Consider the following 19,191-nt stretch of genomic DNA (forward strand, 5'->3'; position numbering starts at 1 on the left):
GGTTTAATAGAAAAGTTGTCTCTGCCAACAAAGAAATGAACAACAGAGTAGCACCTTCCACGAAGTTGCACAGCCTCACTGAATTGTCTTCCATCCATGGCTTTCTGTACATCTTGGGTCTTTTGAAATGAAGAAGAAAAAAAGATTAGTAAATGATATCGTCTACCAAAAGATTATGAAGTAGTTCAGAATGGGTGACAATGGCTATAGTCCTGCTAAAGTTAGTAAATCCAGATTATTTCAATGGGATTTACAGTGTAATCTTGTCTTTTTAGAAATAAGCCCCATCAAGTTCAATGGGACTTGCATCTGCGTGGCCATGTCAAGAATTGGACTATTAACCAGCCAGGACCTGTGCAGCACTTCAGCCAATGTTAATTGGTTATGACAGCTTTTATTGTAAATTGTGTTTTTTTTTTAAAAAAAATGGTGAGCTGCCTTTCTTCAATGCTTGGAAAATTTAAGGCAGAAATTTTGAAAACATAAATAAATAAGAAAGACAATCTTTTATTAAATGTGTGGTCTCATATTGTGCATTATAAGATTGCAGCTTACAAAATGCTCAAATTTAACATTGCTGGGAAGGTTTCAAAAAGCCAGAACAATCTCAGCATGCAAGTAATTAATATGCACATGATGCTGGTACAAGAAATGTGAGTTTAAACAGCAAAAGGCCCTTTCCCCAATATAAATATTATGTTAAAGACATCTAGATTATAAAAAGTAAGAAATGCTGTTTGCTGTCAAGATTCATGTGGCAGTAATCAAGCCCAGTTACTGCCACTGAAGGAAAGACTAGTGTCCACTGTGCCCAATGGGGATAAGAGTTCTGCTCATGTCATTTCATGTGCTCTGAGTAACAACAGACTATTGATTGCTACCAGCAAAATAGTGTTGATGAGAGAACACAAGTGCTTCTTTTCAGCAACTCACCATCTGCACACACTCCATTAAAGGCAGACGGATAGCTTGATTTCCAGTCAGGGATACCACACAAGCAGGAGTTTCAGGTGTACCCTCTAGAAGGGCAAGAACAGCCTCCACACCCATGCGACTTGCCTAAAATTGAAAAAATAAATTTATACGCCTTTAAGCATACAAGAAACTTTTGTGGAAGATATGCTGACTTTGATAAGTGCCAATAAGCATCTATAGAATGCTCTTCTTAAATAGCAGTTTCATAAAAATAGAAACAGGGATAATTACAATACTGTAAGCACAAATGCCGACAGGTTTAAGATATATTGTGGAACCTACAAGAAAGCAAAGTTCTCATAAATTATTCATACAATTCCATAGTTGATCAAGAGTCTATTTCAAGAGTCTATTTACCTACATTGTCCAAGAACCTAGATGTGTCTTTGGAAGATCAAATGTTATACCCTGGATCAGCAACTAATTGTGCTGGAGGTTCACACCTAGCAGAGAGTTGGGCAAAAAGACCTCCAGGCCCCTGCTGTCAAACCCCATTGCCACAGGTTCATCCACCCTCCCCTTTCATCTACGGGGCAGACAATTAGAAAGGGGGGACCAGGTGGCATCTTTCAGAAGGCTAGTTTTGTGCCATGGGCTCTCAGGTGCAGGTGATTTACATTGGACTGGTGCTATTTTGGTGAAATCCCACAGGGGAAAATTATGAAACAGACAGAATGCTTCCTAATATGATTGCTAAATGCTTATGTGTATTATTGAATTATCTCTTATTCCATGGTCAGGGTGGCATGCATGAATCTGCCACATTTTATCCTCACAAAACCTTAGCTAGGCTGAGATAGCGATTGCCCCAAATCCATCCAGTGGACATTAAGGCTGAGTGTGATTTGAGTTCAGGACTTCCTGGTCTAAGTACAACATTGTCTTCATTGCACCACACACTAGACAACTAATAATATCTCTGTGACTGTTCCATGGACTGAATGAGAATAAGGAACTATGTAACATCAAACAACAACAATAAAGAACATTCTGAACAATAAACAACAATAACACTGAACATTCTTCTGTCATTGTTCTAGTACTTTGAAATGGTTCGCTGGATCTACTTACCAAAATCCTATCAAATGCAGAGGGCGTGCCTCCTCTTTGAACATGGCCAAGGATAGTCACACGAGTGTCATACCCTAGCTGTTGCACCACAAGCTGCAAAAAAATTGAAGAGTTAAGTTAAAGAGGAGAACAGGATTATGAGTTGTAGCAGTTGCAGAAGCACACTGGCATATTATTTTGCCTGAACAATGAGTGGAAATTCTAGCTTAAACTTTAAGAATGCCTACAATACACAAAGCTTATGATCAGTTAGGATTCTTTGGAAGCAATGTAGCAATGCACTCAAATCCCCTTAACGTTAGGGGAAACAAACTTAATCTCTAAGGGGTTTACACCAAAGCAAGAGATAAACAAGAATTTTTAAGAAATGGAGGTGGCAAAGTCACAAAATGAGTTATTGCTATCAGAAGCAATAGGTTAAAAGAAATACGCTTGTACACTTTGGCACTGATGGCTCCACTACACCCCCTTTCATCCTGAAAGAACGTTCCCTATAATAATTGAAATAAAACATTTTGTTAGAAATTATTGAATTGTAGTGCAAGGAGATTACTCCTAGATTAACAAAAGAAATGCTTATGACATACCTTATAAAGCTGAGGTAAAAATATCTACCATTATGTACAGGGGAGTACCAATGAGAAAGATGCCAGTCTTGTTCTATCCCTTGTCACAATCCCTCATTCGCCCAACTCCAGATCTGAGAAAACTTTTTTTCTGCCCAGACTGTGAATGGCCACCCTGTTTGAGGGGCAGGATTCCTGCAGAATCTGGCTTGCTTGAGGCCTTTCCTTCCCAACCTGATAACGGCAGTCTCAACCCCAGGCTTTGACAAGACAGCTTAATGGTCTCTGTGTGTTTGGACATTTCTTCCACCTTCATGTGTGATAATACTGGGAGTAGGTTTTGGATCAGGACATTTTCTACCACACTACTCCCTTCCTTTGCCATATTGAGAAGTGGAAGTCCAATCAAAGAGATTTTAAATTATTTGACTATAGTATCTCCCTTAACCCTCGATATTGAAACTGCTACAGAAAAGGATTTTAATATAAAGCAGGGGTGAGGAACCTTCAGCCTATGGGCCAAATTTGGGCCCCAGGCCTCCCAATTTGGCCTACAAGGCTGTTTCCCCACAACCACTCTACCAGCTGCAGCCCCAATGGCATATGTGACATCAAGTGCAAGACAGTTAGAGATAACAGCAATATTCAACTCCTCATGCATTGGCTGATGGGTAGGGTGTTTGATCCTGCTTGATTCAGGAGACTGATGCAAATCAGCTGATGCATGGAAGGTTCAACCTTGCTTGGTCACTATATGACCCCACCCCCACAGGCAAACTCTGAAGATTGGGTGGTCCTGCACACCTGTCCAAGTTGCCCTCTGGGAGTAGGAGGCGATTAAGGTCTGGTTCACTGGGTCAAAGGGAGAGATCTTTTATTTGAATAACTGTGAGATCTCCCAGTTTGGTATCCACTTCCATATGTGGTGAGGAAGTGGAGAAGTGGTGAGGAGACACATGAGCCTGAAGCACACCTAAGTTTGCAGCGTGCAGATGTGATGGAAAGTAAGTCCAAACTGCCTAACACACATAAATTGCGAGCAGCAGAAATAAGGGTTAAGAGTCAGCATCAGTGAATGGCAGCATATGTGTTACCCGCTGAAAACAGAGGGGGGGAAATCCCACATTAAGTTAAGGTAAGTTTATGACCTCCTCATGATTCATGTAGATGTAAAATTACCCTACTAATCTTGGAAGAATTTTACAACCCACTCATACGTGATTATTTTTATCCTTTTATAGAATTTCTGAATCACTGTCTGGCTGAAGCCTACAATGCACTGTAAAAGTTTGTTCTGAGAAGCCTTGGTGATAGATCATGTTAAAACTGCTGGAATTGTAACTCTCCAGCTCAGTTCATATAATGGATTTTTAATTGGACATTAATAAATAGGTCACGGTGAAAGAAAGAGATTGAGAATGATACATTTAAGATGACAAAAAGAGAACACACAGTTCCTTAATTAAAGTTTCAGTTAATAGTGCTTTCTGATATCTCAGGGTGGGAGGGGACAGGAAGAAAGGAACCTCCATGGAGCAGTTCAAGTTGCCCCCTACTTTTATTTACGTATTTTAGAGATATGATAAATAGAATCCAGAATCAACGACTCCATCAGAGATCACCATCCTTGGTGAAATATGCACGGTGCCAGGTTTTGAGGGATCTCCTGTTACTTTTTGATAGAAAAATAGCTAATGCAGTCTGGATGCACATAATCATTTACAGTAAGTTTGGCCCACAGGCTCTTCCCCACCCACCCCCACTTCCTGGAAGTCCATCAGGCTGCCTCTCTTCTTTGTTTACATTATAAGTTGAAAATCTTTCTTCTGCTGCTGGTTCTGTATTACCTTACTTTTGTGGTAGGGAAGTAAGTACTTCATTAAAAAGTTACTTATCTTCCTCATAATATCATTTGCAATGCCAGGTTTGACACAATGAGAAATGTTGCCCATGCAAGCGGAAGTGTTTATTTGTCTATAGAAGTATCTATTGTGTCACGGGAAAGGCTAAAATCCTTTCTTTGCAGAGGATCTAATTGCAAGAAAACAACAACACAGCAGTTGGAAAGCTGTTTGAAAAATAATCATGTGCTGCTCTTTGCACATGTGAAATGCATATATGCACAAAGAGCAGCATGGAAATGTTCTGGGACAAGGAGGGACAAACAAAAGCAGGGGGGGAAAGCAAACAGAGCTAGCAAGGATATATCTGGGGTTATTTCATAATCCACATGACAATAATTGCATCCCTTAATAAATTCCAGTTAATCATAGACTAAATAGTGTGTGCTTGGGCACAACTAGAGATTACAAAAGAATACATAACTGCTGCCAAAAACATCAGCATTACCGCCACTGTATGTCATCTACATAAACATGCCCTGCACCCTGATGCCATTATGACATGATTCATCCTGTCCAGGACAATAACAGTCAATGATACTATACCTTGTAAAATATACCATGCAATGATACCAAGAGAAAGAATAAGTTACACTTGATGTTACACACTAGGAAGGGGGGAAATTGGACATGCGGCTGATATACTTTCTTATCCCAGAACATTCTTTTTAACAAATAGTTCTGCTCCTATTCATAGGCTGATGAAGGTAACTTTCTACTATTGCATAATGTTTATATAGCATCTACAACATGAGAAGTAGTGTGTAGAGACATGAAGTTAATATGTGTTCCCTCAATTTGCCACCCCATTCACAATTGCAGGAGGGCTTTTCACTGGCTTCTAGAGAGGAAAGGAAGACTCCTTTTTTAAAAACAAAATAAAACACCTTTAGACAATGTGGCAAAGTGGCTTCTTTTCCCCTCCCAATCAGGGAAGGTGAAGCTATAAGCAAGCTAGCTAGCCAGCCACTTTCCCAACCAGAGGGGGCACCTGCCAGCCAACTTGCTTTGAAATACTCTATGCAAAGTGCCACTAAAGCAAGCCAACCAGAAGCCAGCTAGCCACGTACATGGGTAGGTAGACTGTTGCTCCCCCACCCCCAGGTAAGAGTGAAAAGACAGGCTGGAACAGGAATTCTTTAAGTTCTCATCTGTGTTGTCACAAATATGAGGCCTGTGCCCTGCAACATTCAGAACCTTTTGGTGCTTGGTGATCAAATATTTTGGAGCAAAGACCTGCCTCCCAAGACCATGAATAACACTGGAAAGCTCCACTTTATTATACTTAACAGAAGCCTTCCCTCCTCCCTGAAACAATTCAGACATTTTCTCCCTCTACCTCATCTTAAAAATAGGGGCGGGGGGATACATTGTCCCTCTTTCTCCAATTTGATGGCTCAGCCTAGCTTTTTGAATCACATAACAGCCCTAAGAGAAAATGAAACTCATTAAACAATATACAAGGGCAACGGTAAGCAAAAGGCACACAGCAGTCTACCACTGGACCTTTGGCAAAGTTAGGGTAGAGTAACTTGTAGTTGCTGGCTTATGAAATTCTTGTAAAGGACGCTTGATGAGATACCTTGGACTGATCTAGGAGGACACTTCTTATGCCAGTGTGCATACTCTGGATAGCTTAACAGTGTTTTGATACTGCAACAGAACCCTTAACAAGAGAACAGTATCCATTCCTATAGGTGATAAATGAGTAGCAACTAAATTCCAGTTTCTAATCAATATAAATTCACTTGAAGCTTTTCACAGCAATCACACCATTATGAGCGCAGATGGCTTGATCTATTTACATTTGGTGAAAATTGCCAGTCCATCTCTAAGGACTAAAATCCAATGTTCACAGAACAAATAAAGTACAGGGAACATCAATTTAAGTTTCCACAGATATCCTATGAGTGTTTTTGAAGACCCAATGCTAGGAACTTGAAAGCAATTACAAGTTCTCTGCCTTTAGACTTGGCTAAAAATGGGTTTGGGTGACACAGCCATTTCGAGCTAAAGAAGCTATTGGTTTCTGCAATGTGAACATATAGGCAACTGTGCAAGACTAAGACTTTTGTTTTCACAAGGACTATCAAATATATATACTGATCTGAGATAACTGCCTACAAATTGAGTTTCAACAATTCCTATAGGCACCATCGACAGAGCGTACCCTGGTTCTACCTGCTCTTTCATATTAATGGTCCCTCTCGTAGTTTCCCCCCCCATGCAGCCAGAAGCTTGGGCCACTTTTTTTTTAAAAAAAGATAGCTGTAACTTTAATTACTGAGAATGCATTACTGTTCTAGGACATGGATGGTGTCTTATTCTGGGGTATGAAAGGATTAAAATGCAATTAGCAATATAAAGAAAGGAGGAACAATGTTCACAGGGAAATTATATGAGCTTTAGACTACATGGAACATAGCAGTCATATTCATATACTGTATATATCCTTAATAGAAAATATTATTGGTAGCTTGATACTTACATCCTTAACTTGTTCTGAAGTTATAGATTTGTTATGGGAATCAATGGCACCTTCTGCTACAATTATGATATTCAACCTTTTCTTTCGTGCACGGTTCTAGGATAAGAAAATGCAAAAGAGCTATTAAAGCTACTACATGGTCTGAAACTGAATCAAGCCGCTGAAGATCAAAGTTGGGCTGTTTCAACTATTATAACTACTAAATGTGTAATTTAATAGTTATGTGCTATAGCTGTTTTGAAAATGAACATAAATCACCTTTCCGGACCATGATCAACTGCCTTTTTTTTGTTTGACATCACTGAACATGCACAAAATTGGCCACAATCACTTCCACATTGGGCCAGTATGGGACCATTTTGTGGGGTGCGAAAACACAGTAAGATTAGGAAAAGCAGAGGTTTTCAAACTTTTGTCTTTCAACAACTCAGCTGAGGGGCATCTGTAGACCACAGAAACTTAGCAAAGGATTCTGCGGCATGTTCTAGGGTACACACACAATTCATGCAGGATCATGAGCCTTATTGTTGCCCAGTTTTTACTGAAAGTGTAACCTAGAACATAGCTAATATTCATCTGAAGCTGCAAGTTGTGGGCAAAGAGGAAATGGTTGAAGTGGAGCCCAACGTTCTCCCATGGATGTTTCTGGGATGAAAATTGGCTTTCCAAGAGCCTAGAACATTGTGTGCTCATTTCTGTCGGCAACCCCAGTCAGTTATAGGTTTGGAGCCATATCCTTGTCTGGCAGATAGCCCTTCTTCCTTGCAACAGTAGCATCATCATGCAGCCAATCAGGTTTGGCTTTGTACCAACATCATCAGTACGAGCAATAACATATATTCTGTACAAAATACATTAGCAGCAAAGATAGAGTCAATTGGGATAAAAAGAAGTTCACAAGGAAGCAATGACATTAGTCACCTAAATGCGAGGTCTGGAGCACTGGGTAGATACTACCTGAACATTGACATGGTGCGCCGTGTGGTGGGAGGAGGGGATTATGGGGGAGAAATGCAAAGATTACCAAAAGGGGGGGCAGTTCACATTAGGAAAAAAATATCATGGAATACATCTCCCATTTTAGCTCTACTCTAAGACATTGTGGAATTGGAAGGCTTCCCTACCATTACTGCTCTTTTTATTGAGGAACCTAATAAGCTTCCAAGGAAGTCCAAGGGTTCCCAGGACACGGTTTGAAAACCACTGCAGTAAAGGATTACCTCAGAAAGCTTACTACACATATGATCTTCCCATCCTTCCTCAGGTGGATATTCAGGAATAAAGACATAATCTGCGCCACAGGCTAAGGCACTAACAAGAGCTAGGTACCTAGGACAGAATCAGAAAATCCAAATGGGCACTTGAACTATATATTTCTGCAATTTTAACCAAATGTGATGTTAGTGACATACATACCCACAGTGTCTTCCCATCACTTCCAGGACAAAGGTCCTCTGATGGCTATCAACATTATAAAAAAGAAATATCAATAATATCACAACAGCAACAAGATATTACTGAAATGCATAGAAAATTAAAAACTATTGCTTGGCACTGCAGGAATAACACCTGTGCTAATGTGTTCCTTCCTCTGCCATGCATTGTTCAACTAGTCACTTTCTGGTTAGCAGCAAACTATAATTTGCCCATCATATCAGAGGCAGCACACTGTTCTTTGCATTTCCCTCCAAAACTAAGAGTGCAAACTATTGCGCCATGCTAAAATTTAATGAAGTCACATCATTTAAGAGGGTACAAGTTAACAGTACAAGTTATTTCAGTACAGTACATTTAAGAGGGTACAAGTTAACAGTAATTGCCTAACCAGGGCTGTGGAGTCGGAGTCGTGGAGTCGGAAGCAATTTTGGGTGGAGTCGGAGTCAGTAGAAATGTACTGACTAAGACTTCCAAATAAATTTTGATTGACAAGAAGCAATTTTGAGTGGAGTCGGACAGTAGAAAAATAGAGAAGTTGGAGTCAAAGGTTTGGTGTACCGACTCCACAGCCCTGTGCCTAACAGTAATTGCCTTCTAGCAATTTGAAACACTGCAACCCAAGTGAGTTCCCACAATCAAATCTCAAACAGTGTTTTTCTGTTTGTTTGCAGTGCTCATATAAGACATGAAAAACAGTATTAAAGCAAAGCCCAACTTAAAAGCACCTGATCTATGTAAGAGAGGGTCGTCCCTCCCTTCTGACATCCGCATGTAGTTTTCATACCACCGCATGGGTCTGATGAAGTGATAAATACCAGTCAAAGTGATGACAAGGTTCAGCTGTCATTCCTTGGAATCTAAAAACGCCTTCTAGAGCTCCCTTTTCCTCTGGTGACACAATGCCAAAGGCTGCGAGCCTCCACAGTCGCTGCTTACATCCCACAACTTCAATAATATTTAAGTAGACTATGGCCAAGTTTAAAGGCAATGCTAAGCCATGGTTTAGCATTATGGGAATGCGTAAAAGTGAACCTTGGCCTCGGTTGTACCCTCTCCCCTCCACTGGCACAGCTACGAGGAGACTGGAGGAATTTGCATCCTAGTTTAAACTAACCAGAGTTTCTCATTACATCTGAACTGAGAATTTTAGCTAGTTTAAACTGGGGATGAGGAACCTTTTTTGTCCTGACGGCTACATTACCCGTATGACAGTGGTGTGCAGGGCCAAAACAAGAATGGGTGTGGCCACAGTCGGAATGGCTACTCCACACTCTAACACACAGTACACATCACAAACTCACCACACATATAGATCACACACTGCCCCCTTCTCCTCATCATGGAGAGACAGAATGCTAAGAGAGGAGGTTTACTCACCTCCACACAATCTCCCTTTCCCCCTTCAGCTTATTCGGAAACAGATGAGCAGGGACACAGAGGGGTCTGCTTGTTTGGAAAGTGCCACTTCAAAGCACTCCAGGTACCTTGAGGTGGAAACTCCCTGACAGGAAAGGTGAGGGAAACCATTCGAACTGCTGCTTTAAGGTGCTCCAGACAATTTCCCTCCCTTTTTCCAATGAAAACTGATGCTTCCTGATCCCTTTTGATGATTGTGTTCTACCTACCTCCCCCTTCGCTACCACTCAAAGCAGCAGTTCTAGAATGGGCTTGCCATTGAGGAGGCTGGAGGGCCAGTTCAAAAGGTCTGGCTGGCCATATCCAGCCTGCAGGCTGTCAGTTAAAACTATGGCTTGCTGAAATAAGCTAGGAAAATAAGCCACAGTCCAAGCCTGGCTTATTTTGATAAACCATAATTTAAATTAACCATAGTTGGTCCTTGTTGGATGCAATGATAAAAATGTTAAAAACATGTAGTGGGGAAAGTTCATGAACTCAAGGCTCTTTCACATTGCACTAAACCACAATTTAGTGTTACACCCAAGCTGGACCTAAGAACATGTGGCATTACATACTACCCAGCAATCACAGGTTGTTAGTACAATGTAGGAATATTCCTATAAGCTTCCCCTGGTGACCCAAAATATTTAATGTGCATTACTACTTCCAATACTGGTACACATATCATACAGAAGCTGTTCAGTTCTGGAAGTATTATCATGAGTTACCCTTCCCATGTGGATTTTTAAGAGATGGAAATGAACTGCAGCAGTACTCCTTCAGGCAGAATTATAAGCAACACTGAACAGGGAGTTGTCAGCAACAGCAGCAACTCTTTGTTGAATTTCCTCTCCTCTCTGTGTAATGGAACCACATTGCAGGCTTGTTCACATGTTACATTGACCACAGGTACAAGCTGTCTCTACACATGTACAGGTGTTTGTGTGAAAGAGTGTACACTTGTTGATTGTAACATGTGAACAACACCCCTTACATGACAAAAAGTCATCACATTGTGGATCGCCCTTCTTGTGCTCACATTACTGGCTGCTACTGCAGGCAGGGAAAGGAAACACACAAAGTGATGCCAACATGCTACATCTTTCCCCAAGTACACATTACAGGAAGAAAGGACCTTAAGCACAGGGTTGCCATTTTTGACAAACATGTTTGGCTTCTAATCTAGTTCCTCCCTTTGACATAAAATGTAATACAGGCACTTTTGCTATGTGCACTTTAGCTACAGGATGAAATGCATAAAACTTTGGTACATTTTCGTGCTGCAAAAAGGAAACAGAAAAGAACCATGGATTTTAGCCTTTGTCCAAACTGTCATCTTAAAAATCACACGTTTTCCTGTGAGTTCAAAGTACCTTTGAGCAGTGGTCATGATGGCATCCACAACTTCAATGATTCTATGCAAGGCTGAGTCAGTGCCAATGGTCATATCTGTACCACAGAAGTCATTGTCAATGGAGCCAACCATTCCCACAATGTTGAGGTAAGCGTACTTCTTAACAGCATCTTCTGCAATTTCACCTGCCAAAAAACAATACAAAAATATATCCAGAAATGTCTGACAAATACTCCCCCCCCAAAGTTAAACAATGTAGTGTTATAGTTTCTTACAATCTTTCCAGGTGTAAGGGGCAAGTAAATACTTTTTGTGAAGAAAGGACAGCGTTAATTAACGTTGAATAAAGTTTCTGCAACGAATGGGAACTTTATTCTGTCTATAGTTATTAGGACAGACAGAGAGTGTGTTGGAAGGTCACAGACATTCTCACTAAACTGGGGTCAGTAAATGGATGTTTAGATAAGACTGTGCTTGTGTGAACAGACAAAAATGATTATGTTTAAATGAAATCAGTTATGCTCAAGAACATAGTGCAGAATGGTGTAACTGGTGGCCTCTGGGCCACTTCTCCCAAAGTAATTTTAATCAAGATATGGTGCAATGTTTGCCCTCAGTTTCACTCTAAAGAAAAAGCAATTGCTTTCATAAGAGACAAAAGACAGTTCACACATAAATTTTACATGACACTTTGGATTATGTGTGAAGATTTGACTGCCAGATGTCACTGTCACTTTGCCAGAATTTGATGAAACTGAGTACAATTTGAGAGGCAAAATATAATACACTTCTGGTCCCCAAAGAACTTACTGGAGAAGAGAACAACCGTTAAGAGAACACAGTAGCTGGCCGACTCTGAAATAGTAGCTCAAATTCTCCTCAGTCATTCTTTTATCACAAATGCTGGATATTTGATAACTGGCAGGGAAATAGGAAACTTAGGAAGTGGTTCAGATCTTGCTAGTGTCAGAAAACTTCAATGCATGTGGTGACGCTTTGCTAGTTATCAGAGCTATTATATGACTGCTCCAACAATAGCTTTAATGTTATTCTCCCTCATTTCCCAACATGCATCTTAAAAATAGATATAGGATAAAAATAACATCAGAACCAGCCTTTATGTCCTCTAGGTCATCTGTCACTCTCAAAATTGAAGTGAACAGTATAGCTTCTAATAATGCTGCCTTGCAAATAGTTTTGCGTGATAAGCCACCAAACCGTACTCAGTTCCCTTGGACTATTTAATGCTTTTGCACTCTTTCCCACCACTGGCTCCATTCTGTTCAAATTAAGGATACTTCATGTATATATAGTAACCCCATTCAGAATCTAAAATTTAACACAGGAAAAACAACAGAGGAAGATGCAGGAGGTGGAGACAGGGATAAACAGGGAAAGAATATACTGTATGATTGTTTCAGAAACACATGTTAGGCTTGGTTAGGGGCTTAGTTGCAGTAGGGCATGGGAACTTGGGGGTCAAGCCAAAGGATTTGCGGAAAAGGTGAGTTTTGAAGGAAGCAAGAGAGATGAAATTACACTGGTGCTCTGGGAGGCAATTTTACAAATATGAAGCAGCAAGGAAGAAATGGCCCAATCTTTAGAGGGATCAGGAGACCTTTGGTTGGAGGATGGTCAAAGGATCATAGAAAGGGATGTCACAGCATATAAGAGGAGACAGGGAAGGGAAAGGCCAAGGGAGTGGACAGAAAGCCAATGTAGAGGTTTAAAGAAAGGTGTCTCAAGGTCAGAGTAATGAGAGGGGTGAACAATTTTTAGAGAAGTGAGCTGGATATATGTGAAAGGACCAAAGGGAGACAACTGAAGATCACAATTAAAGATCAGAAATGAAAAGACAGCTCTGTTCCACAAATATTCCCGTATCTCCATTTGAACAGTCCTATATTATGTGCCCATTTGATCACACATCTCTTAACCTGCTCAAGTTCTGTGTTATATCTTAAAAGTTTTATATGTTGAATAGTAAATGCTCTTTATTTGTTTCTTATTAATTTCTCAAAATTTAACTGAATTACATGCCATTATATGTCTTCTACAGCTAAATAAAATAGTGTGTTGTGAACAGAGTTACCCTGCTTCATCAGCCAGGGAAAGACTACATGATAATGGCTTTATCAATACTGGCTTTTAAGGGCAAAGGCAAATGAGAGAATAGCACACTGCAGGTACAATTTGCCTGTCAGATGACTGCTTGGGATCAACAGTTCTTTCCCCCCTGCAAGGAGAGAAGTGACAAACTACATGGCTAGTAACTCACTTTGAGCACCTGCATGTCTGTATCCACTTGGATTGCTAGAATAAACATACCCCAGCTGTAGGATGCACCCCATACCACCCCAGCTATGGAACACTCTCCCTTCCAAACTTTGACTAGCACCAACCTTGACTATATTACAGTGCTAGCTATTTTCTTCCACCAGGCTTTTTAAGTGGGTTGTCATGTGCCTCAAATATATTTATTGGTGCACTGAGTTACAGAACTATTCTGACTCATATATTTAATAGATGAAGGATGGTTGCATTTTAAAAGTGTGTTCTCTTTTGGTTTTTCTTATTTATTTTATTTAAAATATTTATATCCCGCCCTTCTATCCTACAGTAGGGAACTCAGGACAGCTTACAGTGAGGACATATACAATAAAAAACACAAATAGATACAAACACATAAAACAGAGTTAACAGTTCTAGGGCAATTATATTGAAAGGGGAGATAAAATTAAAAAGGAAAAAAAATAAAATCAGTTTCAGGCTATACCTTCAATCTCTCCCAAAGGCTCTCTAGAACAAGATGGTTTTAAGAAGTCTTCAAAACACCATCAGAGGAGAGCAGTGTGGGCGTCTTGGGATAGGGTATTCCAAAGCCTGGGGCCATGCCTGAAAAGGCTCTCTCCCAGTCTAACATCTTCCATTCCAGGCATGCTGAGGAGACCAGAGCCAGCTGATTGTATATCACAGGCAGGTACATATCAGCGTACGTAGTCCCTCGGGTACATTGGTCCAAGGTCATTTAGGGCTTTCAAAGTCAAAACCAGCACTTTGAATGGGCCTCAGAAACAAATTAGGAGCCAATGGAGTTGATAAAGCGCAAGGCATTTTAGCTATTTTAACTCTCTAAATTTTCAATTCTTTTTAATGTATTTTGTCTTTAGTTTAGTGATGTTTTGTTTCTTTATTTGTGTCTTGTATATGTTTTCGTGATTTTATCATAATGATGTACCGTATTATGAGGTACTGTATTTTACTCTCGTCTTGTTCACCGCCCTGAAAGCTATTTTGCTATGGGCGGTATATAAATTGAACAAAATAAATAAATAATAAATAAGGGTGATATGATCCTCACCCGGCGATCCAGTTAACATTCTGTCTGCCGCATTTTGAACCAACTGCAATTTCTGAACCATTTTCAAAGGCAGCCCAATGTAGAGTGTTTTACAGTAATTAAGCCTCAATGTCACCAATGCATGTGTCACTGTGGCCAAGTCAACTGCTTCCAGAAACTGTGCAGTTGGCAGACCAGTTTGAGTTAGCCAAAAACACTCCTGGCTAAAGCTGCCACTTGATATTTATGCAGCCGTGCAGGATCCAGGAGAACCTGCTCCTTCAAGGGGAGTGTGACCTTGTCCAGAACAGGTTGCAGCCATATCCCTGGCACAGCTTTCCCCATGACTAGCAACACTTCTGTCTTTTCTGGATTAAGTTACAGTTTGTCAGGATTAAGTTTAATTATGTTTAAATTGTTGCGCTGTGTGTAATTGTGTGCTTAATTTAGTTTAAAGCAACACCACAGCAGCAGAGTAACAGCAGATGTTGAAATGCGAGTGTGCCAGCGTGTGCGTGCGTTTGCCTAAGAAAGCAGGCTTTTACCCTGCATCAGCATCACTGAGACTTCAGACTTAGTAAAATAAGAAATGCTAGTTTATTTAGAGAAATACATAGTAGATAGAAAAGGCATACCTAGTTCTAACTAACTAGCTAAGTTGGAGGCATAACGCCCAGGTGCGGAAGTTAGCCTCATGGCTTGGGGAGAGCAGAGACAAAGGGATGTCTCCTCTCTCCTGGACAGTCAGAGGACAAAGGAATGGAAAGGGCGGAAGGATGAGGGGCAAGTAAGCTTCCCTAAAGACGTAACAGTCTAGCGACAGAAGGAAGTCAGTCAGAGCATCACAGGTAAAGGTAAACAAGCCTATCCATCTGGAGGACCCTAGCTCTATCTCCCTTCTGGAACACAAACAAAAGAACAAAACAGGAGTTGCTCTTGCCCCACTTCCAACATAAATTGTTGTGAATTTGCCCAAGATCATACGTGATCCAGGGCAGGTAATAAATCTTATTAAATAAATAAGGGTTTGTAGGTGAGGACTTGTAAAGAACACCAAAAAGGTTTTCTATGCATTTAATTACTGCATTTTATACCACCTTTTTACCAAGGTGCTGAAGGCAGTTTACAATTTTAAAATACCAAAATAAATAGCTGTTATTTTCTATCAGAGAGGGACTCAAACATGGCATTATTTCTTAAGCATAATTGGTTTCTGAGACACTGCTTCTGTTAACAATAGACCCAGCAACAGCGGACAGCTGTGTGCCTGATTCTGGAGGCCCTTAAGCATGAGCATCCAATATATCATTTTCTCACTTGGACAGTTATGTGAGAAACCATAAGCAATATTGGCAACTAGATAATCTTGGGCTGATTCCAAGTAGTACTAACAAAGAGACTGAAAGTTCAGTCTAATAGTTCAATCTATGCTACTGTTGAACTGACATGTGCACCAGCACATGTGCTTGCATGCACACACAAGGAAACTTTGACATGCTGTCCACAGACTGTGCAATTTGGGGCATTTGGGCATTGTGAGGAACGCAAACAGGGATGAAGTATTTGCCTCATTACTGGTGGTGGCATTTATTTTCCCCATTGTCGCTCAGTGACTTTCCTACCCCTCCTCCAAAGTTTCTTCCTTCCTAAATACACAAAGAGCAACACTTCCTTCTTGGTAAGAATGTTCATCCTTCCCTCCATCACCCACCTCCCAAATTCAAGCCAAAAAGGTTGTTTTTTTAAAAAAAATCCACTCAGCTCTGATCTATTATTATAATTATAATAATTATAATTTAATTAATTAATTAATTAAATCTGTATCCCACCCTTCCTCCCAGTAGGAGTCCAGTGTGGCAAACAAAAGCACTAGAACACTCTAAACCTTCATAAAAACAGACTTTAAAATATATCACAACAAAACATCTTTAAAAACATCTTTTAAAAAAAAAGCTTTAAAAACATCTTAAAAAGCAATTCCAGCGCAGGTGCAGACTGGGAAAAGGTCTCTACTTAAAAGGCTTGTTGAAAGGGGAAGGTCTTCAATAGGTGCCGAAAAGATAACAGAGATGGCAGGAGGCCCTCACTTGCAGGGCGTAGTGATTGACTGGGTATATAAGTGGTAAGACTATCTTTCAGGTATCCTGGTCCCAAGCTATATAGGGCTTTGTGCACCAAAACCAGAACCTTGAACTTAACCCGGTAGCTACTCGGCAGTCAGTGCAGTTCTTTCAGCAGCAGAGTGACATGTTATGATACCCTGCCCCAGTGAGCATTCACTCCACTGCATTTGGCACCAGCTGCAGCTTCCAGACCAACCTCAAGAGCAGCCATGCATAAAGCACATTACAGTAATCCAACCTGGAGGTTACCACTGCATGGACAACAGTGGTCAGGCTATTCCAGTCCAGAAATGGCCACAGCTGTCTTACCAGCCAAAGCTGGTAAAAGGCACTCCTAGCCACTGAGGCCACCTGGGCCTCTACCAACAAAGATGAATCCAGGAGCACCCCCAGAATACAAACCTGATCTTTCAGAGGGAGAACGACCCCATCCAAAGCAGGCAACTGACTAATTATCTGAACTCAGGAACCACCAACCCACAGCGCCTCCGTCCTGCTAGGATTCAGACTCAGTTTACTGGCCCTCATCCAGCCCACCACAGAGTCTAGGCACCAGTCCAAGGCTTGCATGGCCTCTCCTGATTCAGATGTTACAGAAAAATAGAACTGGGTATTATCAGCATGTTGCTGACATCTTGTCCCAAATCTCCTGATGACTGCTCCCAAGGGCTTCATATAGATGTTAAACAGCATCAGGGACAATATGGTACCCTGTGGCACCCCACAGCACAACTGCCAGGAGACCGAATCACCCTGTTCATGCCATTCTCTGAAAATGATCCTGGAGATAGGATTGGAACTACTGTAAAACAGTACCTCTGATATCCATCTCACAAAGTTGGCTCAGAAGGATACCATGGTGAATAGTATTAAAAGCCACTGAGAGATCAAGTAAGAATAACAGGGTCACACTCTCCCTGTACTTCTCCCAATAAAGGTCAACCAAGGCTGATTCAGTCCCATAACAAGGCCTGAAACCAGACTGGAATGGGTCAAGATAATCTGTTTCATCCAAGAGTACTTGCAATTGCTGCAGCACAATCCTCTCAAACACCTTTCCTGACAAGGGGATATTTGTGACCAGGCGGTAGTTGTCACAAACCAATGGGTCCAGGGTGGGCTTCCTCAGGAGCGGTCGGATCACCACCTCTTTCAGGGTGGCTGGAACCACTCCCTCCCTCAATGATGCATTGACCACACCATGGATCCACTTGGTCAAACCCCCTTGGCAAGCTTTAATAAGCCAAGAGCAAGGGTCAAGAGGACACATTGCTGGCCACATCATTGCAAGCACTTTGTCCATGTGATCGGGCTGCACCAACTGAAACCGATCCCAAGAAGTTGCAGCAGATGTTGCACTGGACATCTCACTGGGGACTACACTAGATGTGGATGAGGCATCAAGATTGCTATGGAGGCGAGCAACTTAACCCTCAAAGTGCCTTGCAAATAATTCACAGTGGGCCTCCGAAGGGTCTAAAACTCCATTTCCTGGAGATGATGTCAACAGACCCCTGACATTATAGAAAAGCTCCACTGGACAGCTACTTGAGGATGCAATGGTGGCAGAGAAGTGAGCCTTCTTAGCTGCCCTCACCGTGACACAGTAGGCATGGTTATGATGTTTTACTCGTGCCCGAACAGCCTCACAGCACATCTTTCGCCACTTGCACTCTACCCGTCGTCCAGCCTGTTTCATTGGCCCTAGCTCACTGGTGTACCAGGGTAAAAACTGGGCTCCACAATACTGGAGAGGGTGCTCAAGACCAACCATGTCAAGAGCCCAAAGCGCCTCATTGTTCCACAGCGTGATAAGGGCTGCAACACGGTCACCTGCTCTATCTACTGGAAACTCCCCGAGGGCATTTAGGATTCCATTAGTCTCCGCAGGTAATGAGGAATTTACACATATCCATATAGGATTTCCATATACATATACATAAGTTAGGAAAATTTATTAAAAAGTATAATTTCATGAGTAGGAAACTTATAACAAACAACAGACCTGTGGTATTCTTGAACTTGCAGGCACCCAAACTTGAGCAAAACCAGGCCTGTATATGATAATCATTTGATAAATGGTTATGTTGCTTAAGGCCATAGATGTGTAGAACATGTTTCAATAACTACAGGGGTACAGGGTAGGCTTGGCCGATCAGAAACAATGGAATATGCTATGTGCTAGGTATGCATGGCAGACCAATCATAATAATATGATGTTGTGCTTGGTAGTAACTGGTTTCATTTGGCCTCAAAGAACATCACTCAAGGGGACAGCAGAAACAATGGTAACATTAGTCCATTAGACAGAATATTGGAATAGGAAATATGCTTGTGTATGAAGGAAGCTTGCCTGTACATGTGTTCATGTAACTAGATATTAGAGTTACCCTATATTACCTAATTAGTTTAGAAATCCTGTAGGGGGTTGTAACCTTTATGACAGGCTTTAAGGAAATTGTATGATTGGTGAAGTGATGTCACATGCTGTGCTTAGTAATGTATAAAAGATCTATGCAGACAGTGCCACGTTATAGT

General features: G+C 41.2%; 1 protein-coding gene across 9 annotated transcripts in view; it reads right to left on the reverse strand.

Moving 5' to 3' along the window:
* PFKP (phosphofructokinase, platelet) overlaps positions 1–19,191 on the reverse strand; it is a 395,018-nt gene that overhangs the window by 34,990 nt on the left and 340,837 nt on the right. For all 9 annotated transcript variants that reach the window (XM_061587942.1, XM_061587948.1, XM_061587944.1 and 6 more), the window contains 7 exons: positions 11,210–11,375; positions 8,418–8,462; positions 8,222–8,330; positions 7,002–7,097; positions 2,047–2,139; positions 934–1,059; positions 55–119 (listed from right to left, as the gene is read on the reverse strand). In XM_061587942.1, the coding sequence (XP_061443926.1) occupies positions 55–119; positions 934–1,059; positions 2,047–2,139; positions 7,002–7,097; positions 8,222–8,330; positions 8,418–8,462; positions 11,210–11,375 (700 nt within the window). The remainder of the gene's footprint in view (positions 1–54; positions 120–933; positions 1,060–2,046; positions 2,140–7,001; positions 7,098–8,221; positions 8,331–8,417; positions 8,463–11,209; positions 11,376–19,191) is intronic.

Source organism: Rhineura floridana, chromosome 10, assembly GCF_030035675.1.
Source record: "Rhineura floridana isolate rRhiFlo1 chromosome 10, rRhiFlo1.hap2, whole genome shotgun sequence".
Classification (NCBI taxonomy): domain Eukaryota; kingdom Metazoa; phylum Chordata; class Lepidosauria; order Squamata; family Rhineuridae; genus Rhineura; species Rhineura floridana.